The 19,631-nt window shown below is 32.4% G+C and overlaps 1 protein-coding gene across 1 annotated transcript; it reads left to right on the plus strand.

Annotated features, from left to right (window-relative positions):
- The first annotated feature begins 425 nt into the window (after positions 1-425).
- LOC139485620 (paramyosin-like) lies at positions 426-16,963 on the plus strand. The gene is made up of 11 exons (XM_071270237.1): positions 426-719; positions 1,971-2,158; positions 3,556-3,690; positions 4,815-4,864; positions 5,296-5,400; positions 5,771-5,875; positions 7,352-7,456; positions 12,629-12,830; positions 13,334-13,423; positions 14,804-14,908; positions 16,532-16,963. The coding sequence occupies exons 1-11, from the start codon at positions 698-700 to the stop codon at positions 16,805-16,807; spliced, it is 1,383 nt and encodes a 460-aa protein (XP_071126338.1). The 5' UTR covers positions 426-697; the 3' UTR covers positions 16,808-16,963.
- Positions 16,964-19,631: the final 2,668 nt, after the last annotated feature.

The following is a 19,631-nucleotide window of genomic DNA, read 5'->3' on the forward strand; positions in this document are numbered from 1 at the left end:
TTCAGAATTCTATTCACGACTGACTTTAAAATAATTACGTATGACTTGAACATTATGTATGCATTACTAACAAAATACCATAGTAGCCAGTTTCTTCAAAATCAATCATTAAAATTATGGCATCGACTATAAAACAAGATATATTAATATATAGTACATTCCATTCTTGAAATATAAAACTTTTATAAATATAACTTTTTCTACAACAATTGAAGTTATCTGAATGGATGCAAGCATGTGTACCGGTATGGTAAATTATGGCTATTGATTTAAACTTCAAGCTTTTCAATACACGATAAGTTTGTTAGTATATAGATCAAACGACCTTATTGACGAACTACAATGTAAAAACGCATATCGTAAAAGTTAAAATCTCAATAGTTCTTCCCTTTAAAACCAATATTTAGCTCCTGTTCATTTTCAATATTGAATATAATCTCCACTAATAAACCCTGACTTCAACATGTAGATAAACACAACTATATTCTTTCTAGTGATACTTTACAAATATTTAAAAGTTTTAATTTAAAGTAGTGAAAGTCAATTGATAAAAAGTTAAATAGCTATGTTTCTATTAGGAATGCGATAGCGTTGTTTATGGTTATTTATGCGTAGACACGTTGTGTATACAGACAATATGTAATATTTTAAGAGTATATTTGTTTTGATCGCACGGATATTTTGATATATTTAAAAAATGACATCTACAGCACATTTAAGTAAGTTACTTTATGAATTGATATTTTATATCTGTCATTTACCTATATTTTAATCTAACGAATTGAAAAAAAAGTCAAGATAAAAATCGAATGAATATCAATTTAGGTTGTTTCCTATTTATTCTAGCTATATAGGGATAAAACGCATGCGTATGGTAAAACTTCATTTTAATTTTCTTTTTACTACACTATATATTCAGCCAAAACATTAATCGGATAAATTAATTGCTGTATGTCAAAACACTTTGTGTATAGCAGATATATGTAACATTTTAAGGGCATAGAGGAATATCTTAAAACATGTACATAATTTTTCGTACATACAAGACAGTACATCATAACTCTTCTAAAGGCTAGTTGGTATAAATATACATGTTTATTGACTGCATATGTTTGAAATTGCAATTTATTGTATTTCATGTATGTTACAAGTTGTACTTTAAAATAAAATATTATTAGGTACGTTCGCTCGAATCCCCATATGGAATTTACTGACCCCATATATACCGTATTACGTCACTAGCACACTATGTAACGAATTTATCTTACCGACTATCTTAACGTGTGAAATTAAGACTAGTGATTCTCAAAATGAGAAAGTCTACTAAGAAAATACTTCCATTGATCCTACAAAAACAGATGCCAACAATAACGACTTGTAAGGTTTAAATGAGTTTTATGAATTTTTTTCAATCTTAATCATCAATTTCTTCGTCTGTTGGAACTTTTAAGGTTTTTTCTCAGTACCGTTTTGTTTTTTATAAAGGGACATAACACATTTACTAACCGTACAACTGAAATAAGCCCCGCCCCCTTCTTACCTAATAAGGAATATAAAGGGACGTAACTCCACTACTAACCGTGTATGAGATAAGCCCCACCTCCCTACTAACCTAATATCAAATATGCATGGTTTGCACGCGGACGCTTTTAACCAATAATATTCCTGGAAATGTATAGGAGGTATAACTATCTATACAGAACATAGAAAAGAGCGAACAGAAAAATTGAACAAATAATCCAAGTGATCAGTTCCAACATAATTTGCAATTATGTGTAAAAGTTTATTTCAAAAGCTTATATCATTTATTGAAGAGTCTTAAAAAGAAAATCGGATCAATGGTAAAATGGAGTTATTGGTGTAATTTACGATAGACAAAAAATTATAAAATGGTTACAGATGACTAAAACTTTGCACTTTAAATAAAAACAATGAATTTACGAGCAATTTATAAACTTTATAATTTACAGATAACCAGCAGCTTAAAAAGCGGAATAAATGGATGTTTAAACTGCATGTTTTGACGAATGAACTATTAGATTGGGCAAGTCGTGTTTATTCCATGTACAGTAAAGGACAGGCTCACAAACCTGAGTACTTAGAACAGATCTTTATACAGTTAAATGCTGATATGATTGGTCATTTGCGGAAGAAGTTGGTATGCTTTTAAAAAGCTCATATGATTCCCGTCCGCTCTAAACGCGTTTATGCTCGAAACCAAAAGTCTAATGTAGCGTTATTACGACTATCATAAAAATAATTCTTGATGTATTCCAATAATATAGCATTAAAGACTACTGGCGCCACCTAGTTTTTACATCCAAGATAAAAGATAGCAGTCCATTTTTTTCTGCTGTCCTTTAATTGAAAAAAAACCATAGAAATAGCGTGAAGTTGGTGTTGGTTTTTGGTGTAGATAAAGCGAGAAATTCGGAGGACACTCAGTGGTGAACAAACTTTTCTGTTCAAATTAAGCAAGGGTATTAAAACATTTCTATACCATAGAATATCCCTAAAAATCCGTTTTTCTCTAAACAAAAAACAATAATCAACGACACCATATGTGTTTTGCGAGTTCATTCACACCCATAGGTGTTGAAATTCAAAATTGATCTGTCATAGTGAAAATGCAAATTCACAAAAGGCTTCCAGTGTCACCTTTTTTAACCTATTGTTTTATCTTATTTTTCGTTCTGTTTGCTTCATTCTTTTGCGGTCTTTGAAAGCATGTGCATGGTTTTGTTTTTCATTTTAGCACAACCCCAGAAATATTCAAATTTTTCATTATAAAAGTTTACACAGCTTAAAAGTTTAAAAAATTGTTCACACTTTAATAATTACATTATATGTATGTTTCATTACAATACGTTATTCTGATTGGCTAACGCCACATCATGTGTTATTCCTTAAGCAGTTGTATCACTCAATAAAACTACTCATTCATGATGACACGAGGTCCCACAATAAAGTGCACAGGTAAATGAAATAAAAAGTTGATAAAAGGCGTGTTTTCATGATCCTATAGGTAAACATGCGCTTCCGCGCTTCATACAAAATGTACTTCGGTCAACACTTTTACAACCCAATAAATTTACAAAAAAGAGCATTCAATTCTTAAATAAATGTTTGTTGCATGATACAGTTATCTTACATCGGATGTCTATAAGAAAAAAATAAGCTTCCAGCTCACATTATTTGATGATGAAAGTTACCAAATCCCAGTATACTGTTTTGTCGTCACATTAAGTTAAGCAAGAATAAAATTGAGAATGGAAATGGGGAATGTGTCAAAGAGACAACAACCCGACCAAAGAGTTGACAACAGCTGAAGGCCACCAATGAGTTCAATCAGGTTTTTTTTATAGACTAAATTATTAAAAATGAAAGGAAATTAGTGAAATACGTTTATATTAGAGAAGAATATTTAATAAGATATAGATCAGTAGAGACTATCAGATACATGAAATGCCAGTAGACAAGAACACACACTAAGGAAGGGATAATCAGTCGTTGATGCAGAAATCACTCTCATATGTTTGCATCTTTTATTTGAAGGAAGCCGAGGGTTATTCTGTTTGGAATGCAATAACATATCGCCATCACCAACAGTTTGTAGATGATCTTGCCTTTAACAACAGAAAAATGAAAGAAGACATAGCGTTCCGAGAACAAGAGAGTGATGCTAAACAGGTAATTAAATATTCAAGTGTTCTATTATAACATTAAATACAAACATGTATCTTTAAATTTCTAGGATTCTATTTTTGCATTTAACTAAAGAGGTACATGTAAAGTTCTAGCGTTCTATCATTCCATTAAACCTTAACAGGTACATACATATATAAAGTTCTAGACTTCTATCGTTATTTTACATTTTAATAAACATATACAAATTAAGGGACGACATCAAAAGATCGATGTAGGATAAAAAAAACTTAAATCGAATAGTTTGGGGGTGGGGGGGGGGGGGGGGGGTCAACATTGCTGCAAGTATTGTTAATCTAAAATCGATTTTACATATATCCTTATAGGTAAATCAATTTTTCCCAAATTAAGTTAAGAAGGGGGGTAGGGGGGTCAGTGAAAAAACTATGTGAATTAAGTTTTTTATCCTACATTGAACTTTTGATGTCGTCCCTAAAATTGATGATTTGATTCGAAATATTATTTCATTTTGGTTTAATCCTGGTTTCAGAAAAATTTGATGTTTTATGCTGGTATACATCCATGTTAAAATATGTTATCTAAACCAAAATTACTTATCACAATTGAATGCACATATGTTTTCTAATAACAAACAAACAAATGAAAAAGAAACTAGATAAGCTTTGGTAGATAATCTCAATTAGATTATAATAACATATCTAAATTTAAAAGGAAAAGTTTACCTTTGTACCTTAAACGTTTTGGTTTATAATAGTTTGTCATGCTTGCTTTATTGCAAATAATTCATTTCCATTTGATCATCAAAACTATCAACTTTGGTTAAGGCTGATCAAGATTACATGTAATCTCGTTATAATGAATCTTAAGGAAATACTAGAATGATGTACATTGTTCAATGAGTTGTACGAATTTTCATAGACATTGTTCCATGTTCGATTGTAATTCATCGTTGATGTTACTTTATCTTTTGTGTTGATTTCGGTGTAATGAATTTGTATACCCCTGTCAGACTTTTGTATCATCCATGGTGATAAATTTAAATCCATCTTAAATTAACATATTCCGTAAATGAAAGCACAGTTTACACATATTTTATCTTTTTAATTTCGTTGTACTACCTAAACATAATTATGCTTGTATTTTTACAGACACAGATTAACAACCTTCTTACTCAGCTGAAAGAGGAACAAAGACTAAGGTAAAACTTACGGGGGATCACTACGATATTGTAAAATGTAAATTAAATTCATAGCAAAGTGAAGTTACAAATGATTAACTGCCATGTATTGTCAGCTGTCGTTAAAAACTTTCATCTTCTCACCCGCTACCAGTGTTATTATTTAAACAATTATATAGTAAAAGATAAACCCATATGTACTGTATACTATATATTGTGAACGGGGTAACCATTGGTGCTTAGGCCGTCTTAAACTCAGTCAGGTGAGAGTTTATTGTTGTTGTTTTATTTTGCTCTGTGATTTTGAGAAAAATACCAATATTCTTTTGTTTTTCTGTGATAATAAACAGCAATAATTGCAGAACTAAAAAATATAGACATTAAGGAAGACGGATTTGTTCTTAAGATAAGTAGAAAACGTTTACTTAAAAATGAAATATTGTTTTTTGCAGAGTTAGGGAAGTATCTCAAACTAGAGGTGAACTCGAATCACAAGTAGAGGCTCTAAAGGATGATGTTGCTCGTTTGAAAAAGGAAAAAGATGGTCTCCTCAATAGGTAGAACTTTCCTTAGGAGAGAAAAATGCGCCGCCAATATAAATAAAAATTCTGCAAATAACGTCGATGAATTGCTAAAAGTTTTATTAATTAATTACATTTTACTAAAGTGATAACTGCATACATAACAAATCTTCGTCATAATTTTAAAATTATTTGGCAGTTTCAATGATTATTAATAGTGATCTATAAAATTTATTTAGCAACTTATATTTACATCTTGTATCTGTATTTATCAAAATTAATTTCTATCAGACAGATAAAAAAAATGGTTACAGATGATTTTAAGATAGTTTAAACTATTAAAAATGAATTCAATTTTATTTAGTTTGTAAAAGTCATAAACAATAGCATTATTTGGTTTTTGTAGATATATAATTGAAACTAACACAACTCAAAGATACAGTAACAAAGTAGAAAAGCTTGAAAATGAAGTCGAGGAATTGGGTTCTAATTTAGAAGTAGTAATGAATAGGTAATTTGGTGTTTTCAATTATGAATATAGATTTGATGATGAATGTTGACAAAAACTCCCATCAGAGTATGAGGGTCTATTTACGGTCATTAATTTCTATTCTTTATCTCTTATTTTACCAATATTCTCTATTGTTCATACTTGACCACCCCATAATAGTTCTCTATTCGTTAATTGTGTTTGCCTCTTCTTCTCTATTGTTTATTTATTTTCTCTTTATTCTGCACCATTTGTCCATTTTTTCTATTCTATGAACCATAACAAGACCCCCATTCGTCTCAACTCGGCCGATTCCGTACCCTCATCTGAGTAGCGGATTCTACCGAGGATTGTCGAATGACAAGACCACGTGTATGTCTGGACATGTCTTTTATCAGTTCTTCTCATCTCTTAATCAAATTTGCAAAGTAAAACAACCAAATTAAACACAAGCTTTATAACGTAAAGTAAGTTTAAAGCAGAACAAGACTTCCTTTTGAACTTTACCTTCGTAGCTGTCATGTATACTAATTAATATACCGGCAACAGAAGTAGGAGGAGTTTAAATGGAAGTCATTCCGTACGCAGACTCAAATAAATAAAGCAACTCAATTAATAGTGATGGACGTGGAAAAGGATACCAGGTAAGTGGTAAAGCAAAAATTAGAGGAATACTAACCTAGTTTTATTGAAACCGCAGATTGTTAGCTTTAGAATAAAGGTATTTCAGATTTAAGCAATAAGCGACTTACACTTTTGGACATTTGGTATGAAAATCAAAAACATACTAAACAAAGTAGGGACTGGAAATTGGTGGAGGTTTGTACGTGCAATGCTTTTCAGAAAAACAAATATAAGACCAAAAGCAATGATTGAAACCAATAGATCAATGAATCATACTTGGATCAAAGGTCCAGCTATCAGTCAAAGGCCAGTAAGTCGAAAGTCGTTTAGCAGAGACAGCGAACTTCCAAGTGTAAAACATAAAACAGGCACACTTAAATCTGGTCGAGGCACACGCTCTATAAAATCTGCATTTATTAGTGAAGTGAACTACTCAGAAACGACTAGCACAGGAGAAAGGTATGTTTTAGACGACCTGAATAGAACAAGTCAATTTAAAAAATATATTGTACAAGATCTGCATTTATTAGATATTCAATGTTTTTGTGGCCACTCGGAAGCTGCTCATTCATGGTCTACATGTTGGCCTTTAAGAAAAGTAGAAAACATTCTTCTAAAACAAAGCATACTGAACGCATGTTCGACTAACATGGAGTCAAACTAAAACAATGTAAACGGTAGGTATTCTCTACCCAAAATATCTAGTTTTCGACTGTTAATAAACACATCTAAACCGATAGCATCTGCATATTTCTTATTAAAATGATGAGATATTCCATGAGTCTCATTAAACCCTTATGAATATTACTATTATTTTGTCTAAATCAGAATATCGTATTGCCGAATAAAATGTTATATCATTACTTTAAACAGATATCCGCCAGTATCAAGTCGGAGTCGAGAAGCTGTTACCAGAGAAATGTTGTTGGAAACTCGTATAGCAAGGCTTCAGAAAGAAAATGATACCTTGCTTAACAGGTATGTTAAAGAGCTTTGTTTTTGTTTGGACGGTTTAACAAAATAAAATTCAATCCTGGTATCTATGATGAGTTTATTTATTCACACTAGTTATTTTTGGTCACTTTGTAGCTTGCTGTTTGGTGTGAGCCAAGGCTCCGTGTTGAAGGCCGTACTTTGACCTATATTTGTTAACTTTTACAAATTATGACATGGATGGAGAGTTTGTCTCATTGGCATTCATACCACATCTTCTTGTAAAAAATGTATCTATAATATATCTCATTGACGTGCATCAGACATAATATTTCCCCCCAGACGTTTCTATGAATATCATTGGTAAAGGCGACCACGTGAAGACCGTGCATATTGAATATGGGGTTGATAGGCGTGATCTATATTTATACTCTGTTGGTACATGTAGTGGTGATGTGTACCTTTCTAAAAGAAAACACGACAATTAGCAAAAATCACAAGTGTTTCGCCTGAAAGCCAAAGAAACGATGATTAACGATTGACATAAATGCAAAACATGTATTGAAAGAAACGTCGCACGCTACTTGTGTAATATTGGTGAAATCGTGGACAAGACACATACATGTCATTAATTAATAAACATTAAAATTGATATTCTAAAGTGTTATATATCATTTTAAAGCTTTTGAATTCTTCTTTCCGAATAATGCAATATTGTATATGTAACAGACTATTTTCACGGCCGACACTCGGCTAACCGAGAGATAGGTCGGTTAATCTATATTGAGTATGCGGCTATATCGGCGGTTGGTCTGTTAATCGGGTTGGTTATACGTCTGTTAAGAGTAAACCAACAATTTTAATATTAAAATATATTTGATATACAGATTTTAGGTACATTATAAGAATCAAATCAAAAAAAGAAAAGTGTCTGACAAAATGATATATATCATAGAACATTTTCCAACTGTAAAAACATTTCATAGTCTGCGCAGTTTTCAGTAAAACTAAAAGGCGTCGCGCAAGTATGTAGTATTTATGCTTAAACGCATAGCAATTTTTGTAATGAAAGGCGAAAAAAACAATTTTAGATATCATTTAAAGGACACTAAATCGTACTTTGGTTCTAAAATATAAATTGAAATTAGTAAATATTTCATAATTGTAATATAACGTGAGTAATACCACGTTTTAGTGAACATTATGGGAATAAAGTCTGTTAATGGGTTGGACAATTGAAATTGTGTCAGTTAAGAGTTATTTAGCCACGACAATAGTTGTGCTACCTTTATATTTTCCCTTTGAAAAAGTTAAGAATGAGATGTTCTTGAGTAAAAGAAAAATGACAATACGCTGCATCAGTATCCTTCCAGTAAGAACATTTTTATTTTGACTTCCTTTGCATTTTATTAAGGGGTGTGTCACTTCAATATATGGATATGGATTGCCTGCTGGAATATGCATGAATCTATTATTAACGTTTTCTTCAGCCATAATTTTTGTGTCTGTTCAAAGTAGCACGTTCTCAAATCCGTCCGAAAGTGTCTTTCTAATACAACACAGGGTACATATAACGTGTTGTCGTTCTGATATGCACATGATATTTGTCACTGGACGTTAAACTCTAAATCGTCAACATCATCCGATTGGTTCTTTTCTTCTATTACTGAATCATCTGTTGTTTACAAATCAGTCTAAAGAAGTAAATGGAAAGGAGCGAATGCAGCTACATTTGGTTATCTTAAGTTTTAATTCATTTTATTCCGTTTAGTTCCTTTCTACATACTTGCAGAGGAGAACTGCAGTTTTCCGCATGTAAACTTTTAGCATTTATTACCAATATGAGTACATAGCAATCCGTTACTATTTCAACACCCAGGGGTGTTTCATGTCTTTATTCTCAAACAGTTATTACTTTTTTATATCTTTTTTTTATTAATGCATCACTTCCTACTGTCCTTATCTATTAGTCTATATATTCTGTGTTTCCATCCAGATTCTCGTGTATACAATGAGGGTCCGGATTGGGGGTGTTGTTTATTTCTATATTCTTTAAATTGTCTGTTACTTTTCTCTACATTTTATTTTATCTTACTCATTATTATTTCTTTATTCTTTATATATTCTAGCATCCCAATATATTTTACTTACTTATGTTTAGTTACATTACGATATTTATCTCTGATTTATATACTGGTTAATACCAATTTAGATACAAATTAGTGTCTTTCATGACAACCTAAACAGAATCCACATGATATATGCGACCATTCTTGGATGAAATCAATATGTATAGATTATAACATGCCCTTTTCTATATAAGCCCTGGTATCATCCCGAGACTCCCATATCGGCCTCGAGGCTTTAGCCGAGGACCGATATGGGTCGAGGGATGATACCAGAGGCAAATATGGAAAAACATGATGGTATGATACTAAACCCCTAACGGGAAGGATTGTGCCTGATGTTCATATGATGAAATCATAATCTTTCAGTCAGTTTAATTGAAGTCTGGAGCTGACATGTCAGTTAACTGCTAGTAGTCTGTTGTTATTTATGTATTATTGTCATTTTGTTTATTTTCTTTGGTTACATCTTCTGACATCAACTTCTCTTGAACTGAATTTTAATGTGCGTATTGTTATGCGTTTACTTTTCTACATTGGCTAGAGGTATAGGGGGAGGGTTGAGATCTCACAAACATGTTTAACCCCGCCGCATTTTTGCGCCTGTCCCAAGTCAGGAGCCTCTGGCCTTTGTTAGTCTTGTATTATTTTAATATTAGTTTCTTGTGTACAATTTGGAAATTAGTATGGCGTTCATTATCACTGAACTAGTATATATTTGTTTAGGGACCAGTTGAAGGACGCCTCCGGGTGCGGGAATTTCTCGCTACATTGAAGACCTGTTGGTGACCTTCTGCTGTTGTTTTTTTCTATGGTCGGGTTGTTGTCTCTTTGGCACATTCCCCATTTCCATTCTCAATTTTATAATCTTTAAGCTATTTATCACATATTTAAGTGTTGCAGAAAAGAGGGAAAAAAAGTTTAATTATAACAATTTAATGAAACATAACAGGTAAATCTTAAAAATTTATCCGTATCCGTAACAAATATGTGATAAGATATAAATAACGCATAGCTGAGAGGGTGATAGAGCAGATTGGGTCCCGAGAAAACATTGTCAACCGCGGCGAAGCCAAGGTTGACAATGTTTTTTCGAGGGATACTGATCTGCTCTATCACCCTCTCAGCTATGTGATATTTGATTTATTATAATGAATGTCCTATCATCATTTTCTTTAACAGATGTGTTTTATTATAAAGTATTTTCTATGTAGTCACGTACTTGACAGCGTAACGGGTATTTGAAAAAATCATCAGAAGTGAAGTAAATAGACAATAGTAGTGCATTGACTTGACATATAAACGATACAAGGATTAGGCCCGAAACGGGAAAAAAGCTCTGCTATCAAGAAAAAAAATATTTTCAATTGTTGTTATTTTGTTATTGTAATTTATTTTATTTAAATTTTGGGTAAATACCCCTTTCAAAAGGCCTCATATCTGGCTGAGAAATATACATCACAATGAACATGATGAAATGTACATCACCAGTTTGAAACCCATCGATGGTGAACGAATGCGTTTAATATCAACAATAAGCATAACACACAATGATTTATAGGTTTTAAAGTAAAAATATTAACAAGTGAAATACGTTTTTCCAACAATTGTAAAAGAAATAAGTTTGAGTCGTTCCACGCTTCGTTGTATAGTAAATTAGAACTTTAAGCATTGTCTATAAAATAACTTGATGTAGATTCAATTCATTGTCGTTTAAACTGCCGATTTTTGATCGGTCTAGCCGAGAGGGTGACATTCCAAAAAATTGTCACCCGCTCAGCCATGTGATAGAGTAAATTAACACCTTCGTATTAGGCAATCAAAATATGTCATTTTAACATGATGTATAATAATACTTTAATATTACACTTTTTTATATCACTTCTCAATATTCATGGCCTAAATTCATTGTTCATGTCAGTGTTTCCGTATATATTATGTTTCATTGCTCATGTGTTGTTTCCGTATATTTTAGCCACTCGTCTTGAGCCGATAACACCCCATACAGCAATAAAATTATACTTTTATTGCCATTCATTACTCTTAACAGACCAATTAACAGACCGGGTTTTATACATCCGACCCATTAACAGACCAGGTTTTAAATAAAGATTGATTTATGTCACCAAAATACAGATTTTTGTGTAGATTTTTCACACAATGATATCAATTTGGTTGACAAACATAATGCCTGTCTTTGTTCGATGTTCAAAATATCGCATGCAAGTAAATTCAACCAACGTGTCTTTTTGTGTACATTTTGTGTGTGTAAAATGTGTATAAATTTATTGATGAGTAACACGCCTTTTCATTTTATAAATCGTACATCGAAGCTAGAAAAATAATAATTACACCACTGGATTCAGTACATTGAATTGTTTTGTTAGACATGACTAATATTTATGATAAACATATATTTGAAAAGTTATACAATGAAACATGCAGAATTTCCAATGATTTCCTCGATAACATCTGATTAACAGACTTTAGCCAACCCGATTAACAGACCCACCGCCGATATAGCCACATACTCAATATATATTAACCGACCAATCTCTCGGTTAGCCGAGTGTCGGCCGTGATTTTCATTAAGTAAAAATCAATAAAACCTTCCTGTTTGAATATTATTCCCCTGTCCCGCGTTACACTGTAAGTTTTGGGAAATTCTGAATATCGTAAAAAAAATTCCACCAACCGATATAAATATTTTGATTCAAGCACGTTATAATTGGTCGATGATGTAATGTCGGTTTCTTCCTTCGAAAAGACTGAATTTTGCAAAAAGGGATAAATACATGTATCACACAAATAATGTATCTCATGCACGAAAAATGGCCGTCATTTTTCTATATTGTCCCCAAATAAGGGGAAAACTACGGAAGCCGGTTAGTGTCAGGATAGAGCTTTATTTTTAAGTCGTTATAACGACTTAGCTAATTTGTTTAAACGACTTGACTAATTTGTTTTAACGACTGAGTGTAATATTGTAATACACCGATGACTGGATCGACTTCATATACATCATGTACATTATTGATATTTGTTAACATACATATACAATACATTTATTTCATTTAATACATTTAACTAGATTAACCGAGGCGGAGACGAAGAATATTAGACAAGGTTTCCCAGAACTTGAACCCTATGTCGACATGAAGGAAGAGCAAGGTCCATTGTTCCCTCAACGATTGAATTCCTTGTATGTTGATGATTGGACTAACGCATATGAAGTTGTGAAAAATGTTTATGGTGAACGAAAAAGTATTGTTGTCTTATTGGAATGGTTAGAGGTAATATCCGAACACAGATTGAATAAAAATTTTCTAAGCATTATATTCATGATCAGTTGAGATAATTTTCAATCCACTTAAAAATGCGGTTTTTTTTCGACATATACTAGATAGACAAATAGGAAGGTGTACGTGAAAGTAAAATATATTTTGTGTCCGACTATCTGAAACTTATACGTGTTGTTTGCTGTTAATTGTCTTTGTTTGGACGACTTTTTTCAGAGGGGATCTGATGCAGGCGGTTGGCTTGGTATTGTATACTGTAGATATCACAGCTAATAACGACTGTAACAACACCTTTATTAATCGATTTTGAATAACATATTGGAACGAACACAAATTTGATGATTTCATATACATGACAAATTAATGAAAATTTAAAAATTGCTTTTAAAGTGAAATGTAAAACCAAAAATACACCAAATCTACTTTATATGTACTGCTACCAATTCTTATTATTTATACAAATTAGAACGTAACTGTCTTTTGAAATTATTTTGTAGACGTGCCAGAAAATGGGTCGAGATCTCTTTGATGAACAGAAAGAAATGCTTAAATGTGAAACTGTAGGTTTCCTGAGAAAATACCAAAAAGTATGTATATTATAGTGTATTTCCTAAGATAGATGAGGTAAAAATCCTAGATAAATACATAATATGAAACTCGTACATCGGAAACATATTATATAGTGTATTTTAAAATGTGTCTAAAAGATGATAAATCTAAAACTTTATGATCTTTATTATGATTTTATGTTTTGATTATACGATCAAAATACCAATAATGATCATATATTGATTATTAGATTAAATAATTGAAAATAATTATCATGCCATTTAGTAACCCCCTTGTAAAAATAAACTGAATACCTTTCGTTTGATAGCGCTTTCGAAAACAACGAATTTCACCAGTAAGTGTCGTACATACATGTATATACATGTACATGTACATATGCCATATCTTGCAGTATTTTTCATATTTTGGAAAATTAGGAGTTTATGACAAATATTTAATTGTTTCTATTAAATTTATTTACAACTTTTATAGACCCTGAAAGATTTGATTTTTTATCGTCCTGACGAAAGTCTAGAAATAGTTGCCACTGGACTTTAAGCAAACATCACTAAATCATCAACGTACATGTATATACAACATCTCTATTTATTCATACCAATTTCCACAAAACTAGTGTTTGTATAAGGAGTATCATGTATTTTTTTAAGCAGTATTTTCTAGGTCTACCAACACTCACCAAAAATAGTACCATGTACCCCGCAAAACCCCACTGCGTCTGTTAGTCATTCGATAATTATTTTACATATTTCACAGTATCTCTACTAATGATTAAAATCAGATGTATGCTTTTAATTATATCATACTAACGTATACTGTATAGTGTCTTCAACAAAAATGTAGAACTAGTAATTTATATTTATAAAGCGCTACTTAATAGTTATCAAAGGTACCAGGGTTATAATTTAGTACGCCAGACGCGCGTTTCGTCTACATAAGACTCATCAGTGACGCTCATATCAAAATATTTATAAAGCCAAACAAGTACAAAGTTGAAGAGCATTGAGGATCCAAAATTCCAAAAAGTTGTGCCAAATACGGCTAAGGTAATCAATGCCTGGAATAAGAAATTCAAAGTTTTGTAAACTGGAAATTTATAAAAATGACCACATTATTGATATTCATGTCAACACCGAAGTGTTGACTACTGGGCTGGTGATACCCTCGGGGACGAAACGTCCACCAGCAGTGGCATCGACCCAGTGATGTAAATAGTTATCAAAGGTATCAGGATTATAATTTAGTGCGCCAGACACGCGTTTCGTCTACATAAGACTCATCAGTGACGCTCATATCAAAATATTAAGCGTGACATTCTTAGATTCTTTGTTTGAAATATCCTTCAAATGATCTATTTGGATACAATATAGGAAAGTTGTATTTCTTTTTATTTTTTTTAGAATGAGAGAAAAGATCTTGCATTACCTGTATCTAAAAACGGTGTTATCCACATAAAAGATTTCCAAAGAAAGATGGCAGCTGATACTATTCCCGCTTTTAAAGAGGTAATATTGAAATATGCTGTATTATAATATGTAGAAATCCGTCAATAATTTTGTCTTGCTTTGTTTGCAATCGCATTACACTCTTAATTGTCAAAGAAAATGTCGTAGTCTTGGTTATCGTATGGTGATGAAACTCTGTAACACAAATGAGTGTGTTTGTTATATGATATGATCTTTAATAGCTTATATTGTATCTGCTTATAGGAGTTTTTTAAACACGAAACTAGTGTAATCCACAGGTGCAACTTTGAAAGAAACTCGTCGAGCACCGTTAATTGATACATCAAAGGAGGAGATAATATTTCGAGTCTTTTTTGGTGAATCGAGTCACAAAAAACAAATAACCGAGTCTGCTGTTATGACCCAAAAATGTTATTTTACAGTGAAACAGGCGAGACATTCTCAAAAACCAGGGACTGTTTGCCCCTACGCTCCCTTTCACTAAACACTAAGTTGTTAATATAAAATATTATGCATTGGCCTTTGACAATCATAATGTAATTTTTATACCCCTGCTTTAAAAAACGGGTATACTGTTTTACCTCTGTCTGTCCTCCTATCCATCCTTCCGTCAGACCGCCAGTCCGTCAGTCCGTCCGTCCCCTGCATATTTTTCGTCGCATTTTTCTCAGGAACTACAATACAAGGATTTCTGAAATTTGGTTTTCAGGGTTTATATAAGTCAGCTATACCGTGTGATGTGTTTTCAGATTCATCCCTCAACAACTTCCTGTTAACCGAACACTTGCATGATTTTACACATGATAGCCAAGTTGAAAATTTTCGTCACATTTTTCTAAGGTACTACAATACAAGGATTTCTGAAATTTGGTTTCAGGGTTTAAATAAGTCAGCTATACCGTGTGATGTGTTTTCAGATTCATCACTCAACAACTTCCTGTTAACCGAACACTTGTATCATAATTTACACATGATAACCAAGCTGAAAATTTTCGTCACATTTTCTCAGGAACTACAATACAAGGATTTCAGAGATTTTGTTTCAGGGTTAATATAAGTCAGCTATACGGTGTGATGAGTTTTCAGATTCATCACTCGACAACTTCTTGTTTATAGAACACTTACATATTTTTACTCTATTAATATCATCCACTTGTGGCGGGGGTATCATCAGTGAGCAGTAGCTTGCAGTTTCACTTTTTTTCGTATTGTGTAATATTAGCATTAGCCATAAATATTATTAGATACAAAATCGGTTTAATTCCAGCGACCGTGAAAAAATGTAAGTATTTATAGGCTGCTAGCTGTTCCTTGATACGACTTCCATTTAATAGCACGCGCTGATTTACCAATATTTTATTGTTTATATGAGTATAATGTCCCATTTATGGGCATTATGTTCTCTGGTCTGTGCGTTTGTTCGTTCGTCAGTTCGGCCGTCGGTTTGATTGTCTGTCCCGCTTCAGATTAGAGTTTTTGTTTAAGGTAATTTTCGCTGAAGTTGAAGTCTTACCAAATTGAAACTTAATCCACACGTTCCTTATGGTAAAGATTATGATCTTTCTAATTGTTATGCCAAATTAACATAGTGCGATTTGGGCATGCGTGTACTGTGGATACATTCTAGCTAATAAATGCATTTTATTTATCATTTTTGTTTAGGTCTGTAGACTGAACACTATTAAAAGTATAAGATTCAAAGGTAGAAACGCTGCCCTGGATTACATTAACAAGTGTGCTGAACTGTGCTGGATGATGAACTTTGAAGACCCCCCGGTTGGCATGGATTTTGAATTCAAGGAAGGCGGGAAAATCAATCCAAATCGATTTACCACTTATTTTAAGAAAGGAAAATTGATTGACTATTTGGTGTGGCCTGTGCTGATGTCTTTGTCAGACAATACACTTTTAACGAAAGGCATCGTTCAAAGTAAATAGACAACGGCAGTGTGTAAGAGTTCGGAATATACATGTAAACATGCTTCTTTTTATAAGATTGTGACAATATATGTAAAATTAATGAATTATATTTGAATTTTTCCTCATGTCTGTTACGATATTTTTATGTGTAAGAAATAAAAGTGGCCTTTCATTTATGTAAATTCTTTTTACCTGGAAAAGCGTTGGAAATTTTAAATTAACAAAATAAATAAAAATGATACAAAGAAAAAATTGTAATACATTATTTAACTTGTATTATTTAAATCATTCAGAATGTTTAGCTAGCTTTGAAATAAACACATTAATTAAAGAGGGAATATCTACGGTATAAAAAAATATTACTTTTTTCTCTGTCAAGAATACAGTAGATTTTGTACATAACTTACTATAATAGATGAAAGGTATTTAAGTGCAAATCTTAACCTTTTTTTCCCGATGTTGGTGCTTTAAACACGCCTTTGAAAATTCGCCAATCATACTCATATATAAACCGTCGAATAACCCAACAAGTACGAATGCATTTTGTTCAACAATAAATGATTTTGAATCGCAATATTGACTTTAATAGCAAACTAAATATTATTATTATGTTATATAAATATACACATACACATTCATGGATGCACAAAGTCATGTCTTTCTCTGACTGGTTATGCCATCTTTACACTAAATCTATTGGATGTTGGACGATACGGAGTGATAATTTAGTCTAAGATACATGATTTGTTTTATTAGTTGTTAGTGGATTTGAACTAGCTGTCAGTAACTCCGAGTACTCTCAGATCTGTGCTTGGTGTTTTTTTGTTGTTGGTATGTACGAGTACCCGGCCACGTCCACTTGTATTTTTAGTATTTGTACTTACATCCATCTGATAAGTTAAGCCTTTTAACTGATGTTAATAGTTCGTTCTTATACTGTACTGTCAAACCACTGTTCAATGTTAGGGAAGGGTTGGGATCCCGCTAAAATGTTTAACCCCGCCACATTCTGTATGTATGTGCCTGTTCAAAGTCGGGAGCCTGTAATACAGGGATTGTCGTTTGTTTATTATAATAAGTTACATATTTTTTTCGTTCATTTTTTGTACATAATTTAGGCCGTTAGTTTTTCTCGTTTGAATTGATTTACATTGTCATTTCGGGGCCTTTTATGGCTGAATATGCGGTACGGGCTTTGCTCATTGTTGTAGACCGTACAGTGACCTATAGTTGTTAATTTCTGTGTCATTTAGTCTCTCGTGGAGAGTCTCTCATTGGCAATCATACCACATCTTCTTTTTAATTTTTAACAATATTTATAATTTTTCTATTTACCGTTTCCTTTTATAAAGATATGTACATTTGTTATAGTTTCAAAATGACAAATATTTCTTGCGCAGGTTGAGACTTAAGAAATGAAAAGTTTAACAGATATAAGACAAAGAAAGAAAAAGACAAACTGCAGCCAATAGATTGAACTCTAGATCTTACGCGAACCCAAGAAAAACAGATAAAAAAAATGAACAATGGAAATTAGAACAAGATACTAGGCTTACTAAAATTTTTATAGTAATAGAAAAACAAAGGATATAGGATAACCGTCCATGACACATAAGTAGTACATGAGCAGCAAAAGACACACACAGAGCAAAGGAACAGCGCTAATATTGTAAAGCATTGTCCGGAAATTCACGTACAATATTTTTTTTTAAACTGAAAACATTTTCTCATTATTCTTTATAAACCGAAAAATATGTTACATTTGAGTTTTCCATTAAGAAATACGTCAAATCTCTTGGAGTCTACAACCTTCATCTCACAATGAATTAAATCTTTATATATATAAAACTTTATCTAAAGAAACGTAAATATGTATATGCGCAGCACATTCAAACATTTCCAGATACAAAATGTAACCGGGTTTATTAAAACTCTTGAACTAATTATAAACTATAACGAATTTTATATTTTTTTACCATTGTCCAGGTTTTGGATTTTTCAACTTGTGAAATGTTTGTCCCCGCCACGTTCTTTATAATAGTACAGTATTTCCAAGATCGGAATTTCTATTTCAGTGGTTGTTGATTGTGGCTTTGTTTCAAATTTGTTTTTCATTTATTATTTTAACACATACGAGGTTATTGCATGCCAAAGACCTTGCAGTCCCTATAGAGTTGCTTACATCAACGTCCTTGTAATCATGTTCAAGTTGGAAAAGCAAACCACATCTCCTAATTCTTCAATTACTATAATTATACAGTAATTATGTTATCTCTATTTCCCAAACACCGAAGTTTGTTTCCATATTAAGTAAAAAATGGAAGATATGGTAAAATTGCCAATAAGACAACTCTTCACAAAAGACCAAATGACACAAAATTTAACAACTATAGATAACAGTAAGGCCTTCATCAATAAACAAAGCACATACCGCATAGTCAAGGCCCAAAAATGAAAAATGTAAAACAATCAAAACAAGAAAACTAACGGCCCAATTTATGTACAACAAGAATGTGTCCTCAGTACACGAATGCCCCACTCGCACTATCATTTTTCATGTTCAGTGGACCGCGAAATTGGGATAAAAACTCTAATTTGGCATTTGAATTAGAAAAATCATATCATAGGGAACATGTGTACCAAGTTTGAAGTTGATTGGACTTCAACTTCATCAAAAACTACCTTGACCAAAAACTTGAACCTGAAGCGGGACAGACGGACGGACTGACAGACGGACGAACGAACGGACGCACAGACCAGAAAACATAATGCCCCTCTACTATCGTAGGTGGGGCATAAAAAATGAACGAAAAACAAATATACAACACATCAACAAACGACA

The sequence above is a fragment of the Mytilus edulis genome, chromosome 8 (genome assembly GCF_963676685.1).
Source record: "Mytilus edulis chromosome 8, xbMytEdul2.2, whole genome shotgun sequence".
NCBI classification, from domain to species: Eukaryota; Metazoa; Mollusca; class Bivalvia; order Mytilida; family Mytilidae; genus Mytilus; species Mytilus edulis.